Consider the following 27,274-nt stretch of genomic DNA (forward strand, 5'->3'; position numbering starts at 1 on the left):
ACCTATGTTTTAGCAGGGAAGTTTGGTAGGGAGACCTGATACCTATGTTTTATCAGGGAAGTTTGGTAGGGAGACCTGATACCTATGTTTTAGCAGGGAAGTTTGGTAGGGAGACTTGATACCTATGTTTTATCAGGGAAGTTTGGTAGGGAGACCTGATACCTAGGTTTTAGCAGGGAAGTTTGGTAGGGAGACTTGATACCTATGTTTTATCAGGGAAGTTTGGTAGGGAGACCTGATACCTATGTTTTAGCAGGGAAGTTTGGTAGGGAGACCTGATACCTATGTTTTATCAGGGAAGTTTGGTAGGGAGACCTGATACCTATGTTTTAGCAGGGAAGTTTGGTAGGGAGACCTGATACCTATGTTTTATCAGGGAAGTTTGGTAGGGAGACCTGATACCTATGTTTTAGCAGGGAAGTTTGGTAGGGAGACCTGATACATATGTTTTATCAGGGAAGTTTGGTAGGGAGACCTGATACCTATGTTTTATCAGGGAAGTTTGGTAGGGAGACCTGATACCTATGTTTTAGCAGGGAAGTTTGGTAGGGAGACCTGATACCTATGTTTTATCAGGGAAGTTTGGTAGGGAGACCTGATACCTATGTTTTAGCAGGGAAGTTTGGTAGGGAGACTTGATACCTATGTTTTATCAGGGAAGTTTGGTAGGGAGACCTGATACCTAGGTTTTAGCAGGGAAGTTTGGTAGGGAGACTTGATACCTATGTTTTATCAGGGAAGTTTGGTAGGGAGACCTGATACCTATGTTTTAGCAGGGAAGTTTGGTAGGGAGACCTGATACCTATGTTTTATCAGGGAAGTTTGGTAGGGAGACCTGATACCTATGTTTTAGCAGGGAAGTTTGGTAGGGAGACCTGATACCTATGTTTTATCAGGGAAGTTTGGTAGGGAGACCTGATACCTATGTTTTAGCAGGGAAGTTTGGTAGGGAGACCTGATACATATGTTTTATCAGGGAAGTTTGGTAGGGAGACCTGATACCTATGTTTTATCAGGGAAGTTTGGTAGGGAGACCTGATACCTATGTTTTAGCAGGGACGTTTGGTAGGGAGACCTGATACCTATGTTTTAGCAGGGACGTTTGGTAGGGAGACTTGATACCTATGTTTTAGCAGGGAAGTTTGGTAGGGAGACCTGATACCTATGTTTTATCAGGGAAGTTTGGTAGGGAGACCTGATACCTATGTTTTAGCAGGGAAGTTTGGTAGGGAGACTTGATACCTATGTTTTATCAGGGAAGTTTGGTAGGGAGACCTGATACCTATGTTTTAGCACGGAAGTTTGGTAGGGAGACCTGATACCTATGTTTTATCAGGGAAGTTTGGTAGGGTGATTTAATACCTATGTTTTAGCAGGGAAGTTTGGTAGGGAGACCTGATACCTATGTTTTATCAGGGAAGTTTGGTAGGGTGATTTAATACCTAGGTTTTATCAGGGAAGTTTGGTAGGGAGACCTGATACCTATGTTTTATCAGGGAAGTTTGGTAGGGAGACCTGATACCTATGTTTTATCAGGGAAGTTTGGTAGGGAGACCTGATACCTATGTTTTAGCAGGGAAGTTTGGTAGGGAGACTTGATACCTATGTTTTATCAGGGAAGTTTGGTAGGGAGACCTGATACCTAGGTTTTAGCAGGGAAGTTTGGTAGGGAGACTTGATACCTATGTTTTATCAGGGAAGTTTGGTAGGGAGACCTGATACCTATGTTTTAGCAGGGAAGTTTGGTAGGGAGACCTGATACCTATGTTTTATCAGGGAAGTTTGGTAGGGAGACCTGATACCTATGTTTTAGCAGGGAAGTTTGGTAGGGAGACCTGATACCTATGTTTTATCAGGGAAGTTTGGTAGGGAGACCTGATACCTATGTTTTAGCAGGGAAGTTTGGTAGGGAGACCTGATACATATGTTTTATCAGGGAAGTTTGGTAGGGAGACCTGATACCTATGTTTTATCAGGGAAGTTTGGTAGGGAGACCTGATACCTATGTTTTAGCAGGGACGTTTGGTAGGGAGACCTGATACCTATGTTTTAGCAGGGACGTTTGGTAGGGAGACTTGATACCTATGTTTTAGCAGGGAAGTTTGGTAGGGAGACCTGATACCTATGTTTTATCAGGGAAGTTTGGTAGGGAGACCTGATACCTATGTTTTGGCAGGGAAGTTTGGTAGGGAGACTTGATACCTATGTTTTATCAGGGAAGTTTGGTAGGGAGACCTGATACCTATGTTTTAGCACGGAAGTTTGGTAGGGAGACCTGATACCTATGTTTTATCAGGGAAGTTTGGTAGGGTGATTTAATACCTATGTTTTAGCAGGGAAGTTTGGTAGGGAGACCTGATACCTATGTTTTATCAGGGAAGTTTGGTAGGGTGATTTAATACCTAGGTTTTATCAGGGAAGTTTGGTAGGGAGACCTGATACCTATGTTTTATCAGGGAAGTTTGGTAGGGAGACCTGATACCTAGGTTTTAGCAGGGAAGTTTGTAGGGTGATTTAATACCTATGTTTTAGCAGGGAAGTTTGGTAGGGTGATTTAATACCTATGTTTTATCAGGGAAGTTTGGTAGGGAGACCTGATACCTATGTTTTAGCAGGGAAGTTTGGTAGGGAGACCTGATACCTATGTTTTAGCACGGAAGTTTGGTAGGGAGACCTGATACCTATGTTTTATCAGGGAAGTTTGGTAGGGTGATTTAATACCTATGTTTTAGCAGGGAAGTTTGGTAGGGAGACCTGATTTGTAACAACAAAAATCATTGTGTGGATCAGATTGTGAACCCAAACGTGTTTCATTCTAGAGTGGGGACAATAAATCAAAAAATAATTCGGTGAGGGTGTATGGAGCAGGTTTGTGTATTCATGTCTTCAGGATATTTTATTATCTATTTTAATTATTTGGTCTGATCAGTGGAACAATTCTCATTCTTACAATGGGAAATATAGTCATTTGTGTGATTGTTAGCAAAATCACTACTGTTATTGGTAGCACTTTATAATAAACTATTTGTCATGGATTAGTAAATAGTTTATTCATAATTGTATTATCATTACTCCATTCATAAGGTATATTATATTATATATTATATAGGTCCTTATTAATAATTGACTAATCCTTGTTTAAATCTTGTTGTGTGGCCTCACCTGAAGTGTGAGCTATTTGTACTTTATAAATGTTTTGAGTGACCAGTTTAATTTCTCACAAAAAAGATGGACATGCCATTAGTAGACATTCCAGCAGTACATAATGCTGCTTAACGTCTCAAAAATGACCTAGAACACGTCAATGGTTAAACAAGAACACATAAAGGAAATACATTTATTCACTAAAAACTATTGTGGACTTGAGAAAGAGTCGTAGTGTGAATGATTTGTTATTGTTGTCAACCTCATGAACGCAAACTAATCATAAAACAGGGAGATGCAGCCCAGACACAACAGCTAGCCGGACTGGCAAATTGTTCGCTAATGGATTTTTCTTCCTTCATTACTAATGTTATGTGATTGAGGTAGAAATGTAACGTGATGATTTACAAGTAGAAACCTTACATATATAACCTTTAAATGCTTCCAATGACGGTCGGAGTTCATTTTGTCTACAAGAAGAATATTATTTTTTCCTGACTGAATGACGATAACGAGACGAGATGGCCTAGAAAAAAACGCTAGCTTTTACAAATTACTTTTTCATTTTAGTGGACGAAAAAGTGACAAGATGAGAATTCCACATGGGCCTAATGGTCAGTTAATTTGTCCAATCACAAGCATGCATACAGAATATTTAACGCAATCATTGGCATAATTTACATCTTTCAGGCAGCCTCTTGTGTCACTTCCATCTTTTGAAGCCAGGACACTTCACTGGTAACTGAACTCAACTAGAAACAATAATTTTTACTCTCTCTTACTTTTCATGTAGGCTATGTTTGCTTTAATCTCATCAGAAGCTCTATTTTCCCGTGTGCCCTGTTATTCATTCATCCGTGCTGCGCATACAAATGTGAGTTGCGGTTGCTTTTTAAAAATGTTTTATTGAAAAAGAAAAACTAAATATATTTCTTGAATATTAGGACTACAGCAATAAGCTCACATTCTCCTCTTTCTAAGAAACCACTGATATTTACACCCTTGATGGTTATTATTGGGAGAAAATCAGATGGTCCGCATCTGAGTGATGGAAGCGGAGAGACCATGGCTCGGGTGGCTACCTGAATGTGCACATGAAGTTAGAGGTAGACTAATATATTCCTTATTTAATAGAAAATAATGCTATTATCGTCACTAAAATTGCTGTGACTAAAACTAGACTAAAACTAGACTACACATTGGTGGTGGACGTTTTGGGAATCTTGAAAAGTGTTATATACACTGAGTGTACAAAACATTAAGGACACCTTCCTAATATTAAGGGCACCTTCCGTATCCTCTGCAGCAGAGGTAACTCTGGGTCTTCCTTTCCTGTGGCGGTCCTCATGAGAGCCAGTTTCATCATAGAGCTTGAAATTGTCCGCATTGACTGACCTTCTTGTCTTAATAAAGTAATAATGGACTGTTGTTTCTCTGCTTATTTTAGCTGTTCTTGCCATAATATGGACTTGGTATTTTACCAAACAGGGCTATATTCTGTATACCACCACTACCTTGTCACAACACAACTGATTGGCTCAAACATATTAAGAAGGAAAGAAAGTCCACAAATTAACTTTTAAAAAGGCACACCTGTTAATTGAAATGCATTCCAGGTGACTACCTCATGAAGCTGGTTGAGAGAACGCTAAGAGTGTGCAAAGCTGTCATCAAGGCAAAGGGTGGCTACTTTGAAGAATCTAAAACCTAAAATATATTTTGATTTGTTTAACACTTGTTTGGTTACTAATTGATTCCATATGTGTTATTTCATAGTTTTGTTCTCTTCACTATTATTCAACAACATAGAAAGTAGTAAACAAATAATAACGTATATATTTAATGTGTAAGTGGTGCGTAACTGGTGGCAGTGAAGTCAGACGCAGGAGAGCAGAACTAGGTAATAGCCGGAGCAGTTTCATTTCAAAACCAACGGCATAAAGTATAAACCAACATGGGTAGAAAACCCGACGCACCAGTAACCATGTGCACAAGCACTTACAACAATACCACACAAAGACATGGGGGGAACAGAGAGTTAAATACACAACACTTAATGAGGGAAATGAGAACCAGCTGTGTAAGAAAACAAGACAAAACAAATGGAAAATGAAAAGTGGATCGATGATGGCTAGAAGACCGGCGACGCCGACCACCGCCCGAACAAGGAGAGGAACCGACTTCGGTGGAAGTCGTGATAGTACCCCCCCCCCCCCCCCCCCTCCACCAGAACACAGCATCTCTCCTCCGGTCTGTACCCCTCCCAGTCCACGAGGTACTGAAGGCCCCTCGCCTCGAATCCAGTATGGATCGAACGGAGTATGCCGGGGCCCCCTCGATGTCGAGAGGGAGCGTAGGAACCTTCCGCACCTCAGACTACTGGAGCGGGCCAGCCACCACCGGCCTGAGGAGAGACACATGGAACGAGGGATTAATACGGTAATCGGGGGGAAGCTGTAACCTGTATCTCACCTTGTTCAGTCTCCTCAGGACTTTAAATGGCCCCACAAACCGCGGACCCAGCTTCCGGCAGGGCAGGCGGAGGTTTTGGGTCAAGAGCCAGACCCGGCCTCACTGCGGTATGCGCTGGCTTTCTGGCGCAGCACGGCGCGCTGAAGGTGTACATGAGCGGCGTCCCAGGTCTCCTCCACACGCCGGAACCAGTTGTCCACCGCAGGAGCCTCGGTCTGACTCTGATGCCAAGGAGCCAGAACCGGCTGATACCCCAGTACGCACTGGAAGGGGGACAGGTAGGTGCAGGAGTGGCTCAGCGAGTTCTAGCCATCTCTGCCCAGGGCACAAAAGCCACCCACTCCCCCGGCCGGTCCTGGCAATAAGACCTCAGAAACCTACCCACATCTTGGTTAACTCTCTCCACCTGCCCATTACTCTCGGGGTGAAAAGCTGAGGTAAGACTGAGTCTGCCTTCTTTTTGGAGAAGGCGAGAGCCAAATAGGCATATTCAGGGGGAGACCTGGTCTGGACTTTCCACCGTAGTAGCACCAATGGAAACCCCTAAACACCTCCCTGGGCACTCTCGTGACCACCCTGCGAGAGCCCTCTGTTGCCATAAAATGGTGAGGGTCATGACGAGCTAACCAGGGAAGGCCTAGTACCATGGGAAACGCAGGAGAGTCAATGAGGAAGAGAGTGATTATCTCCACGTGACCCCCCTGCGTCACCATGCCCAGGTGGATGGTAGCTTCCCTAATTACCCTGGACCCTAATGGTCGACTGTCCAGAGCGTGAACTGGGAAAGGCGTAACCACTGGAACAGTAGGGATCCCTAACCTATGGGCGAATGCTCTGTCGATAAAATTCCCAGCCGCACCTGAATCGACGAGCGCCTTATGCTGGGAATGCGGGGAAAACTCAGGAAAGTAAACATGCACAAACAGGTGTACAACAGAGGGCTCTGAATGAGAGTAGTGCAGGCTCACCGGGGGCAACGCCAGAGTGCCCTGCCTGCTGCCTCGACCCCTAGAGGAACCAACCCGGCACCGACCAGCAGTGTGACCCGGCACCGACCAACACGTGAAGGCCCCTCCTCCGGCCTCCCTGAGCGCAGCACCTCCCAGCTCCATAGGCACCGGAGCGGTGGTGCTGGGATAGGGAATCGACAGAGCCCTCTCTCTGGACGTCCGCGGGTGACCAGCAGGTTATCCAACTGAATGGACAGGTCCACCAGCTGGTCGAAGGTGAGGGTGCTATCCCTGCAGGCCAGCTCCCGACGGACATCCTCGCACAGACTGCAATGGTAGTAGTCGATAAGGGTCATATCGTTCCATCCCTCTCCGGCAGCCAGTGTCCGAAATTCCAGGGCGAACTCCTGTGCGCTCCTCGTCCCCTGCCTCAGGTGGAAAAGACTTAACCCGCCGCTGTACCCTCAGGCGGATGGTTGAAGAAGCTCAGTGAAGTCGCCCACCGCCGCATCTCCTCACGGCATTAGCCCACTCCAGGGCTCGAGTAGTGGGAACCACTGTTGTGCTGGTGGAGGCGCTGGAGGGACTCCCTGGAGGGACTCCCTGGAGGGACTCCTAGCAAAAGGAGAAGACTTCATAGCCGCAGGAAGTAGGAGAACTGAGGGCACCCCCTGAAAAATCTGAATAAAAAACTAAAGTGGTGCACTGGGCCTTTACTAGTCCTGTATTAGCAGACAGATATAGCCTTCTATCTCAGCCCCCCAAAAGTTTACAGTGCCGCAACATACAGTTGAAGTTGGAAGTTTACATACACTTAGGTTGGAGTCATTAAAACTCATTTTTCAACCACTCAAGTCGGTTAGGACATCTACTTTACTAATTTTTCTAACAACTTTTTACAGACAGATTATTTCACTTATAATTCACTGTATCACAATTCCAGTGGGTCAGAAGTTTACATACACTATATTGACTGTGCCTTTAAACAGCTTGGAAAATTCCAGAAAATTATGTAATGGCTTTAGAAGCTTCTGATAGGCTAATTGACATCATTTGAGTCAATTGGAGGTGTACCTGTGGATGTATTTCAAGGCCTACCTTCAAACTCAGTGCCTCTTTGCTTGACATCATGGGAAAATCAATCAAAATCAATCAGCAAGGAAGAAGCCACTGCTCCAAAACCGCCATAAAAAAAGTCACACTACGGTTTGCAACTGCACATGGGGACAAAGATCGTACTTTTTGGAGAAATGTCTTCTGGTCTGATGAAACAAAAATAGAACTGTTTGGCCATGATGACCATCGTTATGTTTGGAGGGAAAAGGGGGAGGCTTGCAAGCCGAAGGACACCATCCCAACCGTGAAGTACGGGGGTGGCAGCATCATGTTGTGGGGGTGCTTTGCTGCAGGAGGGACTGGTGCACTTCACAAAATAGATGGCATCATGAAGATAGAAAATTATGTGGATATATTGAAGCAACATCTCAAGACATCAGTCAGGAAGTTAAAGCTTGGTCGCAAATGGGTCTTCCAAATGGACAATGACCCCAAGCATTCTTCAAAAGTTGTGGCAAAATGGCTTAAGGACAACAAAGTCAAGGTATTGGAGTGGCCATCACAAAGCCCAAACCTCAATCCTATATTAAATTTGTGGGCAGAACTGAAAAAGCATGTGTGAGCAAGGAGGCCTACAAACCTGAGTCAGTTACACCAGCTCTGTCAGGAGGAATGAGCCAAAATTCAACTAACTTACTGTGGGAAGCTTGTGGAAGGCTACCCGAAACGTTTGACCAAAGTTAAACAATTTTAAGGCAATGCTACAAAATACTAATTGAGTGTATGTAAACTTCTGTCCCACTGGGAATATGATGAAATAAATAAAAGCTGAAATAAATAATTCTCTCTACTATTATTCTGACATTTCACATTCTTAAAATAAAGTGGTGATCCTATAACTGCCCTAAGACTGGGAATTGTTACTTGGATTAAATGTCAGGAATGGTGAAAAACTGAGTTTAAATGTGTTTGGCTAAGGTGTATGTAAACTCCCGACTTCAACTGTATGACTTTACATATAAGAAATATGTACAAATGGACATGCAAATGTGTATTTTCTGCTTGCATGTAACACATTTAGACAAAAATAAATGTACTATATACATGCAAATGTGCATATCATGTTTCTGTGCACTACAGTATTGTACAGTATTGACTTTTCCCAGGAAACTTTTAACCTACTGTTGAAATCGGTATCTAAGAAGCTCAGTGTGAAACACAATAGCGTTCAGCTCGACAAAACCGACCTTCTGGTATAGTACAGTAAGCAGTCAGTGTCTACAAAAGAATACAACAAAAGTGACATTTGTATATAACAAACATTTCCAGGGTTGACTGCCATGGTGAATTAAAAAACAACAACATTTTGACCAGTACGGCTCACACGATGACAAAAAAACTTTTCATTTTGGCGGCATTGGCCAATTTACCGACACAATAGGTTAGGTTTTGAATCATGAATAAAATGTTTTGGGTCGGTTACTACATTCTACAGACATGCAATAAAGTTGAGACGACCCATAAAACAGATGTGACAACTTGCACTTACAGTTTGAGAATGTTAAGTTTGTTTCAGAAAATTTGCCAAAGCGATTGAGAAAAACGGTAAAAAGCTGTGGTGTACCATTACAGACAAACAAGCTATAGCTGTGGTGTACCATTACAGACAAACAAGCTATAGCTGTGGTGTACCATTACAGACAAACAAGCTATAGCTGTGGTGTACCATTACAGACAAACAAGCTATAGCTGTGGTGTACCATTACAGACAAACAAGCTATAGCTGTGGTGTACCATTACAGACAAACAAGCTATAGCTGTGGTGTACCATTACAGACAAACAAGCTATAGCTGTGGTGTACCATTACAGACAAACAAGCTATAGCTGTAGTGTACCATTACAGACAAACAAGCTATAGATGTGGTGTACCATTACAGACAAACAAGCTATAGCTGTGGTGTACCATTACAGACAAACAAGCCATAGCTGTGGTGTACCTTTACAGACAAACAAGCTATAGCTGTAGTGTACCATTACAGACAAACAAGCTATAGCTGTAGTGTACCATTACAGACAAACAAGCTATAGCTGTGGTGTACCTTTACAGACAAACAAGCTATAGCTGTGGTGTACCATTACAGACAAACAAACTATAGCTGTGGTGTACCATTACAGACAAGCAAGCTATAGCTGTGGTGTACCATTACAGACAAACAAGCTATAGATGTGGTGTACCATTACAGACAAACAAGCTATAGCTGTGGTGTACCATTACAGACGAACAAGCTATAGCTGTGGTGTACCATTACAGACAAACAAGCTATAGCTGTGGTGTACCATTACAGACAAACAAGCTATAGCTGTGGTGTACCATTACAGACAAACAAGCTATAGCTGTGGCGCGTTCAAAGTGCCACATTCCATATCATCACTGTCTGATGAAATCCTGGTAACTACAAATTTGGTGTTTTAAATGTTTTGACATGAATCAATATTATTGGTTGCCCTTTACCTCTGTATTCATCTGTTTCAGGCCCCTTGACCAATGAAATGTATTCAAAATAGCTTCGGCAGCTTCCAAATAGCAGTCGGTCAAACCCTGTATCTCCACCATGGCTCTTGAAGAGAAGGGCACATCTTCACTTTTCTAAGGAGATTTTGTTTCATGTTTGAGTACAGTTGCCAGATATGATCAGAGATAAGTTGCACTTTATTCAATGTAATGTTGTATCTTTCTGGAGTAAGACAAATATTTCTCACATTATAAAACTGCCTTTGATATTGTGTTTTGAGGGAAAGTGCAAATGAAATGGCTAGGTAGCTAGCTAAATTGAACAGATTGATCAGATGTGCGTGGCAGTTGCTAGCTAACTACTAGCTATCGTGTCATCAGCAAGGTTACTGCTAGTGTAAGAATATGTTGAAGATAAATACACAACGTAGAGGATGAGAGGATGAGAGGATGACTAACGGGCAATAGGGAATTGTCAATGTAAATAGGAGTTGGGTTTCAGTTCAACAGCTGTTTAGAATCTTTGGAATGTCACTCCTGAACTCAGAGCTACGTGTGCTACGATCTGTACATTGAGTCCGGAGCAGGATCCTTGTTATTTGGCCATTGGCCCAGTTGTACTGCAAGGACTTCTGATTGGTCAACCCCAGGTTAGGGGGGGGGGGGGTTATAAATTACATACTGTTTCTTTGTTCTGTGGAGAAAAGCTGAGGACAGGGGAGACTGAACATCTACAGTGCCTTGCAAAAGTATTCATCCCCCTTGGCATTTTTCGTATTTTGTTGCATTACAACCTGTAATTTAAATGGGTTTTTATTTGGATTTCATGTAATGGACATATACAAAATAGTCCAAACTGGTGAAGTAATAATGTAAAAAATTATTTGTACATTTTTTTTTTTTTTATGTAAAAGTGGTCCATGCATATTCACCTTTGCTATGAAGCTGGTGCAACCAATTACCTTCAGAGGTCACATAATTAGTTAAATAAAGTCCATCTGTGTGCATTCTAAATGTCACATGCTCTGTCACATGATCTCAGTATAAGTATACCTGTTCTGATAGGCCCCAGAGTCTTCAAAATCACTAAGCAAGTAGTACAACCGAGCAAGCGGCACCATGAAGACCAAAGAGCTCTCCAAACAGGTCAGGGACAAAGTTTTGGAGACATACAGATCAGGGTTGGGTTATAAAAAAATAGCAGAAAATGTTGAACATCCCACGGAGCACCATTAAATCCATAATTAAAAAAATTGAAAAAATATGGCACCACAACAAACCTGCCAAGAGAGGGTTGCCCACCAAAACTCACAGACCAGGCAAGGAGAGCATTAATCAGAGAGGCAACAAAGAGACCAAAGATAACCCTGAAGGAGCTGCAAAGCGGAGATTGGAGTATCTGTCCATAGGACCACTTTAATCCGTACAATCCACAGAGCTGAGCTTTAAAGAAGAGTGGCCAGTGAAAGCTCAGACGAGGAACATAATCATAAGGAAAATGTCAGTGTTTAGGCAGCTCCGGATTTCTTTCGAAAATATAAATTGTTGATATGAAAATGGCAATGCTGAAGTACTGAAATTGATTAACATTCTAAATTGCCACTGAATGATGTAGCTAATTCATTTAAAATGGTGGTATTGACAGTGTTTCTCTTATTTGAAATGTTTAAGACAACAGGCATCAAAGAGCAGAGCAGACAACAGCAGAGCAGAGAACTACCACACAGGGGTCAGAAGAGCAGTGCACTACAGGAGGGTCAACAACAGAGCAGGAAGCTACAGGAGGGAAAACAACAGAGCAGGGAGCTACAGGAGGGTCAACAACAGAGCAGGGAGAGCAGGGAGCTACAGGAGGGTCAACAACAGAGCAGGGCGCCCGACAGGAGGGTCAACTACAGAGCAGGGAGCTACAGGAGGGTCAACAACAGAGCAGGGAGCTACAGGAGGGTCAACAACAGAGCAGGGAGCTACAGGAGGGTCAACAACAGATCAGGGAGCTACAGGAGGGTCAAAAACAGAGCAGGGAGCTACAGGAGGGTCAACAACAGATCAGGGAGCTACAGGAGGGTCAACAACAGAGCAAGGAGCTACAGGAGGGTCAACAACAGAGCAGGGAGCTACAGGAGGGTCAACAACAGAGCAGGGAGCTACAGGAGGGTCAACAACAGATCAGGGAGCTACAGGAGGGTCAAAAACAGAGCAGGGAGCTACAGGAGGGTCAACAACAGATCAGGGAGCTACAGGAGGGTCAACAACAGAGCACGGAGCTACAGGAGGGTCAACAACAGATCAGGGAGCTACAGGAGGGTCAACAACAGAGCAGGGAGCTACAGGAGGGTCAACAACCGAGCAGGAAGCTACAGGAGGGTCAATAACCGAGTAGGACGTTACAGGAGGGTAAACAACAGAGCAGAGAGCTACAGGAGGGTCAACAACTGAGCAGGAAGCTACAGGAGGGAAAATAACCGAGTAGGAAGCTACAGGAGGGTCAACAACAGAGCAGAGAGCTACAGGAGGGTAAACAAGAGAGCAGAGAGCTACAGGAGGGTCAACAACTGAGCAGGAAGCTACAGGAGGGTCAATAACTGAGTAGAAAGCTACAGGAGGGTCAACAACAGATCAGGGATGTTGTTGACAGGAGGGTCAACAACATAGCAGGGAGCTACAGGAGGGTCAACAACCGAGCAGGAAGCTACAGGAGGGTCAACAACAGATCAGGGTGCTACAGGAGGGTCAACAACCGAGCAGGAAGCTACAGGAAGGTCAACAACAGAGCAGGGAGCTACAGGAGGGTCAACAACAGAACAGGGAGAGCCGGGAGCTACAGGAGGGTAAACAACAGAGCAGGGCGCCCGACAGGAGGGTCAACAACAGAGCAGGGAGAGCAGGGAGCTAAAGGAGGGTCAACAGCAGAGCAGGGAGCTACAGGACGGTCAACAGCAAAGCAGGGAGAGCAGGGAGCTACAGGAGGGTCAACAACAGAGCAGGGAGCTACAGGAGGGTCAACAACAGAGCAGGGAGAGAAGGGAGCTACTGGAGGGTCAACAACAGAGCAGGGAGCTACAGGAGGGTCAACAACAGAGCAGGGAGAGCAGGGAGCTACAGGAGGGTCAACAACAGAGCAGGGCGCCCGACAGGAGGGTCAACAACAGAGCAGGGAGAGCAGGGAGCTAAAGGATGGTCAACAGCAGAGCAGGAGCTACAGGAGGGTCAACAGCAGAGCAGGGAGAGCAGGGAGATACAGGAGGGTCAACAGCAGAGCAGGGAGCTACAGGAGGGTCAACAACAGAGCAGGGAGCTACAGGAGGGTCAACAACAGAGCAGGGAGCATGCTAGAGTGGCTAATGCTACTTCCGGGTGTTGCTGCAAGCGATAGTCAACATCCAGGACTAGCAATCCTAGGTATTTACCACTTTAGCGTGGTGGAGGAAAATTGTTTTTCATAAAGAATGTTCGCATATTTTCCCCACCGTCTCGCTATTTAATAGAGTTAAGAAGGAAATCAACGCCTTTGCAGCCTGAATGAATCATTTTTTATGTACGAACCGGTCCACGGGGATAGGAGTGTATAGCAGGCTGCATACAATGCCTTTGGACGGTAAGATGAAAGGACTCAATATTACCATCTGCTGGCCTTTGGGCTAGCTACATCCTGGAGTGTGCGCCTGGACTTTTGGGAATAAACAAAGTGAGTTATTCAACTGGAATAGCAACGATTGATTGTAAAGTACAACACATGGTGTCTTAGTTAATCATTAGTATGCCTACACACTTTATAAATGATTCACATGATTCATCTTTCATGCTTGTCAGTTAATGGAGAATTGTCACTGTGTTTACTGCCCGTTCTAATCAATGATTTCAAGAAAAATAAGAAAATGCTACATAAAAGTGTGCAAAACCGTTTATTATTATTGTTATTGTTATTGTGTTCGTAAAATAGCAATTATTTGTTGATGTGTGAATATCTGATTGGTTGGCAATTCATTTTCTCTCGGTCCCAGCTTTGATGCACCTGTACTGACCTCGCCTTCTGGATGATAGCGGGGTGAACAGGCAGTGGCTCGGGTGGTTGTTGTCCTTGATGATCTTTTTGGCCTTCCTGTGACATCGGGTGCTGTAGGTGTCCTGGAGGGCAGGTAGTTTGCCCCCGGTGATGTGTTGTGCTCATATAAAGTGTGCAAAACTCTATTGTAATCGTTTATTGTTATTATTTGATTTTTTTTGGTAAAATAGCAATTATTTGGTGATGTGTGAATATCTGATTTGTTGACTGTTCTGTTTTTTTTCACTTCCTGAAAAGTTGCCTTTTTTTTATATGAGGTTATGAACTCATTCCACGGAAAACCAAGTGTCTGCAGGTTTTTGTTCCTCCTTTGTACTTGGTTGATGAATTAAGGTCACTAATTAGTAAGGACCTCCACTCACCTGGTTGTCTAGGTCTTATTAATTGAAAGGAAAAACCAAAAACCAGCAGACACAAGGCCCTTCATAGAATGGGTTTGACACCCCTGGTGGTCTAAGATAAAAGCGGAATTAGCTGACACGGCAGTATGAGTGGGTCCTAAAGCTCAGAATGGGGTAATGAAAGGAGAAGTTAAGACAGGGGAAAAGTCTGTCTGTTAGAGGCAGAGATGAAAGAAAGGAACCTATGGCCAAGAGTTCAGTCTAAGCACAATTTAGAAGAAGTAAGTCAAAGATAAAGATTGTTAATGATCTTGACTTCCAAACTGACAAAATAACCCAGCTGCAGAAGGGAAGACAGAATGCACTTTTTCATTTATTTTAATACATTTTTTTCACACCTTTTCTCCACAGTTTTGTGATATCCAATTGGTAGTTACAGCCTTGTCTCATCTCTGCAACTCTCGTACACCATGCGTCCTCCGAAACACGACTCTGCCATGCCACACTGCTTCTTGACATACTGCTCGCTTAACCCGGAAGCCATCCGCACCAATGTGTCGGAGGAAACACCGCACAACTGGCCACCACGTCAGCGTGCATGCGCCCGGCCCACCACAGGAGTCGGTAGAGCATGATGGGACAAGGACATCCTCTAGTTTTTACGTGTTGATGGCTACTTCCCAGTAAGGGGACTTATACAGATGTCTTTTGGACGTCTTCTTTTGGTCCTGACTGGGACCCGCCTTATTTGTTTGGTTTCCCTTGCCATAAGAGTTTAAAAATGACTTTCTTTCTAAGTCTTGCGACCGACATCCCCATAAGATAAAATAAACGGTCCCAAACCATCACCAATCTGAGGTAAAACCGATGAGTACTGTAACTTCACTAAATTGTATGCGGTGAAAATGGGAGCTAGTGTAAGGCACTAACACAAACTGTCGACATCAGGAAAATTAGCAGTTTATAAAATAATTTAGTATGGCAAAAAATCGTTCAGTTTTTCGATGATAGTTAATGTTGCCCAGTCACATTTTTTAAAAATCTAACATTTAGATAGTTCAGAAATACTCCGGAACATAATTGAACTAGTAGCTCCAGACTAGAGCTTCCATAGTCTGCCTGAATGTTTGATGTCCCCAATAGTATAATTTTCTTTACTATACATTAACGGTAAAAGGGACCCATGCCTTTTCCTGTGTCTATGAGAGACTCACTGTCTTTCTAATCTAAATGCTGTAACAGTGACAAGGCATTCAGCGCGACAGAGAAGGACTGAGGCAAAATGAAGCCTGATCGCTCAACTGACTGTGTTCTAATGAGAACACAACATGACATGAGACCGAAGGGGGGAGAAATGGAAAGGAGGAAATGTTCTACAGCAATACTAGAAACAATGTCCTGCATGGAAAACAATTGGGCAATTTAATACGGTTAATGTTTGGCCAAATCGGAGAACTTGATGAGATAATGTTCATGGAAAGCCTTTTTTTTGTTGTTGCAAGTTTTGTGAAAGTCTCTCTATTCTAAATACATGAGTAATGTACTGTAGTGTGGATAATCCCAGCAGAATATTATACATTCCTTGTCTCCTACGTGGTTTTACAACTTTATCAACTTTCAAAGCAGCATAAATTAATAAACGGTAAAAAAAAATCAAAATAATAACCTCACATGGACGTGTTGAGTAACATGTGTTGCAATCAGACTTTAGCCTTTAATCAACTATGGGAACATGGCAAATAAGACATTGAGTCATTGCCACCAGCTCAGACCGCCCCTCCATACTACTTCAATACACACCAGTGCAGCATATTTGGATTTATCCATTTAACTGACCATGGTAAGAATTTTTTTTCATTGCGTTTGTTATTTTGTACTCATATGCTGATTATTTTCTTTGCCTAATGTGTCACTGTCTGAGAAACAGACTGTTTGTGTGTGCTTATGTGGCATGTGACTGTTTGTTTCAAGTGTTTTTACTCTAAACGGTTTATGAGGACAAGCTTTGGTAAGCTTTAGTAAACATTTAGTCACGTGCAAGCATCATATTTTCTAAATGTACACTTAAAGCAGTGAAAGATACAGAAGTATTTGAATATATATGTAAAGATATCTGAGGAAATCTATATAAACACAGACAGAAGACAATGACTCCAGCACAATGAAAATCTTGGATGTTGATGACGACATGTATGTCAAGCCCAGAACAAGACATGGCTTTCAATATTCAGGTATCAACGCACGCACACACACACACGCACGCACGCACGCACGCACGCACGCACGCACGCACGCACGCACACACACACACACACACACACACACACACACACACACACACACACACACACACACACACACACACACACACACACACACACACACTGTGTTTGAGTCTAATGGTGGCGGGGTTGAGTTGAAAGCAAATAATGAATTTCTGTAAAATAAAATAAAAATTAACAATAAATGTTGGTGCAAAGATTGTATGAAACATTCTTGTGATTTAGTGCATTTTCAGTGGTGGAAGAGATCATTCGGAGTTGCTGCATTGTGTCTTGGATTGCTGTGTATTCTCCTACTGGCTGGGATCATAGGCATGTGTGTCAACTGTAAGTTTAGTATATTTTCACTGAAGCATTCTTAATGATCAGTGACATAATCATTGATTCATATTTTATCTGTTCCCTTAGACACTGGTCAGCGTTACCGTGATGAAAGAGACCAGCTACAGACCAGTAATAACAACCTGACTAAAGAGAGAGACCAGCTACAGACCAGTTATAACAACCTGACTAAAGAGAGAGACCAGCTACAGACCAGTAATAACAACCTGACTAAAGAGAAAGACCAGCTACAGACCAGTTATAATAACCTGATTAAAGAGAGAGACCAGCATCAGAGGGAGACAGAAAAGCTGAAAATCAAAGGTAACATTTCAATTTACTGAACAATTGGAAATTACTGTCTGTATTACATAATACAATAACAACTATATTACGTTGAGACAGTTAGATCACTTATTTCATCCACTAGACTTAGATTACTACATTTTTACTCAAAATGGCTAATATTTGGGGAGAGAAATATGATGGTGCTTGCTGGAAGACGTTTAGAAATTTGTTAGTGTTGAAGAATTGATGCCGTTGTAGTAGAAGGGAGGGACTGTTTTATAAATAGTTGATAGTCGTCTTCAATGGGAGACTAGGTAGTAGTAGTAAGCAACCCAGAAGTACTAGTAGCAGTACATCGCAGAAGTAATAGTGAATGTTTTAGATAGGTGGGCCATGGGATAGCTATTGTAAGTAGGTTTGCTATTGTAGTTTGGTTAGTGAGTGGGGTTTTGTTATAGTGGGCTAGTTTAGTGGGTAGGGGTTAGTTGTGTGACATAATCCGTTTTATATGCTCCCCCAGTGCTATAACTTGATTGGTAGAACATATTTCTGTTCTGATTTCAGATTTCATATGCAATAAGTTTTTGTCCAAGTTGTTGGGAAAGTGATCAAAATGTCAAATGTTTGGAAAAGTTAAGAGAAAGTAGGTGTTGTGGTTACTAAAACAGCAGTATCTCAAGACACAGGTACGCTAGCGTTAGCTACTCTACCTGCAGTCTTCCAGTCACTGCACTAACGCTAGTTAGCATTGGCTCGCAAAACTAACTCTAACTTCCTTCATACTCCTGCAGAGTCATGAAACTGTTTTCCATGAGTTCATCTGACTCTGTGGAAGTACATAAAGGACGTAGCACTCTAAAAAATAATGTTTCAGAAATGTTTCAAGTCAAACTTTTGCTATATCAAGCCACAATAATTTACATAACATTTTAAGGACACAATGTCAACTATACACGGTGGGAGACATTTTAAATGCTACTGCAATTTAACCATTCCAGCTACAAACATAAAATCTACTTTAACATTTTACAAATATTTATAAATTATAACTATTTAAAGTTGCTTAAATTAGCATAAAATCACCCCCAACAGTATTAGTATCTTTTGAACCTTTAAAGATACAGACACCACATCAATGATCACTTGTTCAGGCTATAAATCAATCAATCACTCAATTAATCAAACTACTTTTTCAATTATAACCAGTCATTACCATTACTACTGCAGTCACTATCATTACTATAACGTATGTAACAACCACAAATACAAGCTAGCAAGCATGCACATTTTAATTTGGAAATGTACATTTTCTAGTTTCTCTGTTCTCAGTTCGTCCTCAGGTATCCTCCTCTCCTTCCTTGTCAGCTGGTGATTTATTCAGAGGTCCCTAATTCAACAGGGCCCTAATCTTCAAAAAGTCCTGTCAACCACAGGCTATGCTTACAACAATCAAACAGGTACTTTCTGTATTCAAACATTCTTCGTTATGTCCCTGTAGGAAATGTGGCGTTGAATGGAGTGGCCACTCAGTCATCACTGTTTAATCATCGCTACGCTTCCGATGCCATCGATGGGAAAAAAAACACACACTATGGATCCTGCACCCACACTCTGAAAGACAGAAACCCGTGGTGGAGAGTGGACCTGCTGTATGTGTACAGAATAACAGATGTCACCCTCACCAACAGAGGAGACTGCTGTCCTGAGAGGCTTGATGGTGCTGAGATCCGCATCGGTAACTCATTGGAGAACAACGGCATCAACAACCCCAGGTGACACACATAGATGTTGGTACATTTTTATGTCCTGTCTCTAAGGTTTTCTGATACATTGGTCTTCGTCCATGCTACTGTAGCTATTCTGTGGCTTCATATTTAACAGAGTCAGAATATGTATGGTACATTATAGAGCGTCTTAAATCACTCTGATTATCTCATCTCTTTCTCTCTCCCTCTTTCACTCCATATCTGTCTGTCCATCTTTCTTACTCTCTCGCTCAGATGTGCCGTCATCTCCCACATCCCAGCAGGAGAGACCCACACCTTCCAGTGCAATGAGATGGAGGGTCGCTACGTTGTTGTGGTCATCCCTGGCAGGTCGGAATGGCTCACTCTGTGTGAGTTGGAAGTTCATGGTACTCCTGCAGGTAATAATCTGTAACTGTCTTCACTGGTCGCATTCATCATCAAGTAAGGTTTACATTACTTTTATACACTGAGTGTAGAGAACATTAATAACACCTGCTCTTTCCATGACATAGACTGACCAGGAGAATCCAGGTGAAAGCTATGATCCCCTTATTGATGTCACTTGTTAAATCCACTTCAATCAGTGTAGTTGAAAGGGAAGAGACAGGTTAAAGAAGGATTTTAATACTTGAGAAAATGTAGACATGGATTCTTTGTGTGACATTCAGAGGGTGAATGGGCAAGACAAAATATTTACGTGCCTTTGAAAGGGGTCCCAGGAGCACCGGTTTGTGTCAAGAACTGCAATGCTCCTGTTTTTTTTCACACTCAGCAGTTTCCCATGTGTATCAAACATGGTCCACCACCCAAAGGACATCCAGCCAACTTGACACAACTATGGGAAACATTGGCATCAACATGGATCAGCATTCCTGTGGATCGCTTTCGGGAACCTCGTAGAGTCCATTGCCAGAGGAATTGAAGTTGTCCTGAGGGCAGAAGGGAGTGGGGGGGGGGGGGGGGGGGAGCATTCTAAATCCTCAGTGATGTAATCACTGATTAACTTTTTCACTGTTCCATTAGTCACTGGTGAGCTTTCCGGTGCAGAGAAAGACAGCTTACAGACCAGTTATAACAACCTGACTAAAGAGAGAGACCAGCTACAGACCAGTAATAACAACCTGACTAAAGAGAGAGACCAGCTACAGACCAGTTACAATAACCTGACTAAAGAGAGAGACCAGCTACAGACCAGTAATAACAACCTGACTAAAGAGAGAGACCAGCTACAGACCAGTTATATCAACCTGACTAAAGAGAGAGACCAGCTACAGACCAGTTATATCAACCTGACTAAAGAGAGAGACCAGCTACAGACCAGTTATAATAACCTGACTAAAGAGAGAGACCAGCTACAAACCAGTTATAATAACCTGATTAAAGAGAGAGACCAGCTACAGACCAGTTATATCAACCTGACTAAAGAGAGAGACCAGCTACAGACCAGTTACAATAACCTGACTAAAGAGAGAGACCAGCTACAGACCAGTAATAACAACCTGACTAAAGAGAGAGACCAGCTACAGACCAGTTATAATAACCTGATTAAAGAGAGAGACCAGCATCAGAGGGAGACAGAAAAGCTGAAAATCAAAGGTAACATTTCAATTTACTGAACAATTGGAAATTACTGTCTGTATTACATAATACAATAACAACTATATTACGTTGAGACAGTTAGATCACTTATTTCATCCACTAGACTTAGATTACTACATTTTTACTCAAAATGGCTAATATTTGGGGAGAGAAATATGATGGTGCTTGCTGGAAGACGTTTAGAAATTTGTTAGTGTTGAAGAATTGATGCCGGTGTAGTAGAAGGGAGGGACTGTTTTATAAATAGTTGATAGTAGTCTTCAATGGGAGACTAGGTAGTAGTAGTAAGCAACCCAGAAGTACTAGTAGCAGTACATCGCAGAAGTAATAGTGAATGTTTTAGATAGGTGGGCCATTGTAAGTAGGTTTGCTATTGTAGTTTGGTTAGTGAGTGGGGTTTTGTTATAGTGGGCTAGTTTAGTGGGTAGGGGTTAGTTGTGTGACATAATCCGTTTTATATGCTCCCCCAGTGCTATAACTTGATTGGTAGAACATATTTCTGTTCTGATTTCAGATTTCATATGCAATAATTTTTGTCCAAGTTGTTGGGAAAGTGATCAAAACGTCAAATGTTTGGAAAAGTTAAGAGAAAGTAGGTGTTGTGGTTACTAAAACAGCAGCATCTCAAGACACAGGTACGCTAGCGTTAGCTACTCCACCTGCAGTCTTCCAGTCACTGCACTAACGCTAGTTAGCATTGGCTCGCAAAACTAACTCTAACTTCCTTCATACTCCTGCAGAGTCATGAAACTGTTTTCCATGAGTTCATCTGACTCTGTGGAAGTACATAAAGGACGTAGCACTCTAAAAAATAATGTTTCAGAAATGTTTCAAGTCAAACTTTTGCTATATCAAGCCACAATAATTTACATTACATTTTAAGGACACAATGTCAACTATACACGGTGGGAGACATTTTAAATGCTACTGCAATTTAACCATTCCAGCTACAAACATAAAATCAACTTTAACATTTTACAAATATTTATTAATTATAACTATTTAAAGTTGCTTAAATTAGCATAAAATCACCCCCAACAGTATTAGTATCTTTTGAACCTTTAAAGATACAGACACCACATCAATGATCACTTGTTCAGGCTATAAATCAATCAATCACTCAATTAATCAAACTACTTTTTTCAATTATAACCAGTCATTACCATTACTACTGCAGTCACTATCATTACTATAACGTATGTAACAACCACAAACACAAGCTAGCAAGCATGCACATTTTAATTTGGAAATGTACATTTTCTAGTTTCTCTGTTCTCAGTTCGTCCTCAGGTATCCTCCTCTCCTTCCTTGTCAGCTGGTGATTTATTCAGAGGTCCCTAATTCAACAGGGCCCTAATCTTCAAAAAGTCCTGTCAACCACAGGCTATGCTTACAACAATCAAACAGGTACTTTCTGTATTCAAACATTCTTCGTTATGTCCCTGTAGGAAATGTGGCGTTGAATGGAGTGGCCACTCAGTCATCACTGTTTAATAATCGCAACGCTTCCGATGCCATCGATGGGAAAAAAAACACACACTATGGATCCTGCACCCACACTCTGAAAGACAGAAACCCGTGGTGGAGAGTGGACCTGCTGAATGTGTACAGAATAACAGATGTCACCCTCACCAACAGAGGAGACTGCTGTCCTGAGAGGCTTGATGGTGCTGAGATCCGCATCGGTAACTCATTGGAGAACAACGGCATCAACAACCCCAGGTGACACACATAGATGTTGGTACATTTTTATGTCCTGTCTCTAAGGTTTTCTGATACATTGGTCTTCATCCATGCTACTGTAGCTATTCTGTGGCTTCATATTTAACAGAGTCAGAATATGTATGGTACATTATAGAGCGTCTTAAATCACTCTGATTATCTCATCTCTTTCTCTCTCCCTCTTTCACTCCATATCTGTCTGTCCATCTTTCTTACTCTCTCGCTCAGATGTGCCGTCATCTCCCACATCCCAGCAGGAGAGACCCACACCTTCCAGTGCAATGAGATGGAGGGTCGCTACGTTGTTGTGGTCATCCCTGGCAGGTCGGAATGGCTCACTCTGTGTGAGTTGGAAGTTCATGGTACTCCTGCAGGTAATAATCTGTAACTGTCTTCACTGGTCGCATTCATCTGACTAAAGAGAGAGACCAGCTACAGACCAGTTATAACAACCTGACTAATGAGAGAGACCAGCTACAAAGGAAGATAGAAAATCTAAACAACAAGATTAACAGTAAAATGTCAGTTTACAGTACATTGGAAAGGACTGTCTGTATCACATAATATGCGGCTAACAATTTATCCAGGCAGTATCACAACCAGCTGTGATTGGGAGTCCCATACGGCGGAGCACAATTGGCCCAGCGTCGTCCGGGTTTGGCCGGTGTAGGCCATCATCATAAATAACAATTAGTTCTTAACTGACTTACCTAGCTAAATAAAGGTTAAATATATATAAATATTTGGGAAAATATTTTGTTCCCGTTTTTATTTCCTTATATGTTGCATTTTTTCTATTGAAAGTAAAAATGAATGTAAAAATAAGAAAATAAAAATGTCATCTTGATATTTCTAGGGAGACCCTGTCCTGAAGGATGGAAGACATCTGGCTTCAGCTGTTACTACACCTCCACCGTGATTAAAACCTGGGAGGAGAGCAGAAAGGACTGCAACGAGAGAGGAGCACAACTGGTGATCATAAACAGCAGAGAGGAACAGGTGTGTGTGTGTTTGTGTGTGTGTGTACGTGTGTGTGTGTGTGTGTGTGTGCACGAGCGTGTGTGTGTGTGTGCACGAGCGTGTGTGTGTGCACGAGCGTGTGTGTGTGTGTGTGTGCACGAGCGTGTGTGTGTGTGTGTGTGTGTGTGTGTATGTTTGCGTTTATGTGCAGTGGAGACTTTGTATTAACAATCCTGTCTTTCTGCCGTAACAACAGACATTTATCAATGGGTTATACGGACCGGGGAATGAGACCTGGATCGGTCTGACGAACGTTGACACTGAGGGGACCTGGAAATGGGTGGACGGCACACCACTGACCACAGCGTAAGAGTTCGGTGTCAATTAAAATTCCCTGACTGGAGAGTGGCCAGTCTGATTCTCTGTTTATTCTGCAGGTATTGGAAGACTGGAAAGCCTAGCAGCTCTTTAGGGGCCGACCAGGACTGTGTGGCGTTTATCCACCATTCATCAGGCCCAGGGGAGTGGAACGACGAGGAATGTCACAAGTCAAACAACTGGATCTGTGAGATATTTTAATTCTCATACTCTCTGAACTACATGTACCTGCCAAAAAAAAGGAAACATTTCAGTAAATGAGGGTGGATCTGCTGGCTCTGTTATGGTGTGGGGTGCATTTTCCTGGCATGGTTTAGGTCCACTCAACCACTTAGAGGGAACGGTAAACACCAATAAATACACAGCCATTCTGAGTGACCGCCTTCAACCTATGGTGAATCAGATCTATCCTGATGGGAGTGGTCTCTTCCAGGATGACAACGCCCCCCCCCCCCCCCCCCCCCCTCCCCCCATCCATTAGGGAACGAGTGGTCACTGAATGGTTTGATGAGCAGGAAAATGATGTAAACCATATGCCATGGCCGTCTCAGTCACCAGATCTCAACCCAATTGAACACTTATGGGAGATTCTAGAGCGGCACCTGAGACAACATTTTCCACAGTTCTCCTGAAAGAATGGTGCTCGCATCCAATAGAGTTCCAGACAAATCTATACCGAGGCTCATTGAAGCTGTTCTGGCGGCTGGTGGAGAGGAGAGCCTAACGTCCTATTTACACAATTGATGTTTTCTTTATTTTGGAAGTTAACAGTATGTTGATAATAGTCTGAATATTGCTGATATATTCTGGTAGAACGCTACTCTGAATTACATTTCTGAATGAAAGGCACACATGCACGCACACACAAATCATGTTCAGATTTCATAAAATGAGGTGTATAATATCATTGAATATATGCTGTAAATCAATTTACATTTTTACATGATTTGTATATATTATACAGTTTGTCTGCTACTTGTGCTTTCATCATGCTGAACATAAACAATGTGTACTTCCTGCTTATTCAGTATATAATTGAACCTCGATTAAAGACATTTCCTTGTTGAATACATTATTGTTCGCTCTGAGTTTATCTATCATGGAGTCTACAGTAGAAAGACAAGACACCTCTTTACCTCTAAGTTACTGTTTACCCTTTTTAAGGTCTACTCCCACATTTGAACTTTCAAAACGTCTGTAAATATCACAGATTGGGAATTTAACACATTCAGTATCTATCGCTAACAGGCGTCAAGAAAGGCAATAAACAAGACATACACAACCAGATTGAAAGCTATGACCATAGCCTGGAATTAACAATGATAATGACCTCCATGTCACTATTGTTGAAGTGAAACAATAGTAAAAAAAAAAACAGTGATAGTCAGAGTGTATTCCAGGCTACCTAATGTCTAGGTTTATAAACAGTATACCTATGTTTATAGTACAGATGGTTAAAGGGACCCATGCCTTTTCCTGTGTCTATGAGAGACTCACTGTCTTTCTAATCTAAATGCTGTAACAGTGACAAGGCATTCAGCGCGACAGAGAAGGACTGAGGCAAAATGAAGCCTGATCGCTCAACTGACTGTGTTCTAATGAGAACACAACATGACATGAGACCGAAGGGGGGAGAAATGGAAAGGAGGAAATGTTCTACAGCAATACTAGAAACTCCAGGAAACCAAATGAGCTACAGTGAATGTTCAGAGCTTAATTGTGTTTTTGTTGACAATGCCTGAAGATTGTACTTTTAGTCATTTTGTTGAGGAGAAATACCAGTGAGTTCAAACTGATGGAAACAACAAATCCCTCTCTAAGAAAGATAGACTGAGAAACAGTCCTTTCAAACTGAGATGAACAGAAACTAATTTCACAAGTATCACTTCCTTCTATTATCTGTGTCAGTCATTTGTAACTGATCTCTGATCTCTCTACCATAACAGTCTGGAATGAAAACTGGTTTTCAAGTTTCCAATAACTGTTAGATAAGATGCTTTGGGGAGCAGTTAAACCCTGACTTTACATCCCTGCTGTACATTTCTGAAACGGAGCCATCCCTTTCTTGTTCCACATGATTATCCTTTTGAGTCCCCCACCCTCTTTCCTATGAGCTGGAGACAACATACCATCAGACTGTGTATAAACCTCAACCCACCATCAGACTGTGTATCAACCTCAACACACCATCAGAGTATCAACCTCAACACACCATCAGACTGTGTATCAACCTCAACACAACATCAGAGTATCAACCTTAACACACCATCAGAGTATCAACCTCAACACACCATCAGAGTATCAACCTCAACACACCATCAGAGTATCAACCTCAACACAACATCAGACTGTGTATCAACATCAACACACCATCAGACTGTGTATCAACCTCAACACAACATCAGACTGTGTATCAACCTCAACACACCATCAGACTGTGTATCAACCTCAACACAACATCAGACTGTGTATCAACCTCAACACACCATCAGAGTATCAACCTCAACACACCATCAGACTGTGTATCAACCTCAACACAACATCAGACTGTGTATCAACCTCAACACAATATCAGAGTATCAACCTCAACACAACATCAGACTGTGTATCAACCTCAACACAACATCAGACTGTGTATCAACCTCAACACACCATCAGAGTATCAACCTCAACACACCATCAGACTGTGTATCAACCTCAACACACCATCAGACTGTGTATCAACCTCAACACAACATCAGAGTATCAACCTTAACACACCATCAGAGTATCAACCTCAACACACCATCAGAGTATCAACCTCAACACACCATCAGAGTATCAACCTCAACACAACATCAGACTGTGTATCAACATCAACACACCATCAGACTGTGTATCAACCTCAACACAACATCAGACTGTGTATCAACCTCAACACACCATCAGACTGTGTATCAACCTCAACACAACATCAGACTGTGTATCAACCTCAACACACCATCAGAGTATCAACCTCAACACACCATCAGACTGTGTATCAACCTCAACACAACATCAGACTGTGTATCAACCTCAACACAATATCAGAGTATCAACCTCAACACAACATCAGACTGTGTATCAACCTCAACACAACATCAGACTGTGTATCAACCTCAACACACCATCAGAGTATCAACCTCAACACACCATCAGACTGTGTATCAACCTCAACACAACATCAGACTGTGTATCAACCTCAACACAATATCAGAGTATCAACCTCAACACAACATCAGACTGTGTATCAACCTCAACACAACATCAGACTGTGTATCAACCTCAACACACCATCAGAGTATCAACCTCAACACACCATCAGAGTATCAACCTCAACACACCATCAGACTGTGTATCAACCTCAACACCATCATACTGTGTATCAACCTCAACACAACATCAGAGTATCAACC

At 42.4% G+C, this 27,274-nt stretch overlaps 1 protein-coding gene across 2 annotated transcripts; it reads left to right on the top strand.

Annotated features, from left to right (window-relative positions):
- Positions 1–16,067: 16,067 nt before the first annotated feature.
- LOC139413895 (uncharacterized) lies at positions 16,068–24,910 on the top strand. Of its 2 annotated transcripts, XM_071161738.1 has the most exons (11): positions 16,068–16,382; positions 16,680–16,773; positions 17,050–17,151; positions 17,233–17,469; positions 18,932–19,205; positions 19,434–19,579; positions 22,229–22,502; positions 22,731–22,876; positions 23,359–23,501; positions 23,719–23,828; positions 23,900–24,910. In XM_071161738.1, the coding sequence occupies exons 1-11, from the start codon at positions 16,380–16,382 to the stop codon at positions 24,039–24,041; spliced, it is 1,671 nt and encodes a 556-aa protein (XP_071017839.1). In that variant the 5' UTR covers positions 16,068–16,379; the 3' UTR covers positions 24,042–24,910. The 2 variants fall into 2 exon arrangements, with proteins under 2 accessions (XP_071017839.1, XP_071017840.1); XM_071161739.1 differs by lacking the exon at positions 17,050–17,151 and having other exon boundaries at positions 16,277–16,382.
- Positions 24,911–27,274: the final 2,364 nt, after the last annotated feature.

This window comes from Oncorhynchus clarkii, chromosome 7 (genome assembly GCF_045791955.1).
Source record: "Oncorhynchus clarkii lewisi isolate Uvic-CL-2024 chromosome 7, UVic_Ocla_1.0, whole genome shotgun sequence".
Classification (NCBI taxonomy): Eukaryota; Metazoa; Chordata; class Actinopteri; order Salmoniformes; family Salmonidae; genus Oncorhynchus; species Oncorhynchus clarkii.

Bases quoted from the DNA above. Each gene is read 5' to 3' on its own strand.
- LOC139413895 (XM_071161738.1), top strand. The intron at 17,152-17,232 runs GTAAGTTTAGTA...CTGTTCCCTTAG, and splicing joins CATAGGCATGTGTGTCAACT to ACACTGGTCAGCGTTACCGT. The intron at 23,829-23,899 runs GTAAGAGTTCGG...TTTATTCTGCAG, and splicing joins GGCACACCACTGACCACAGC to GTATTGGAAGACTGGAAAGC.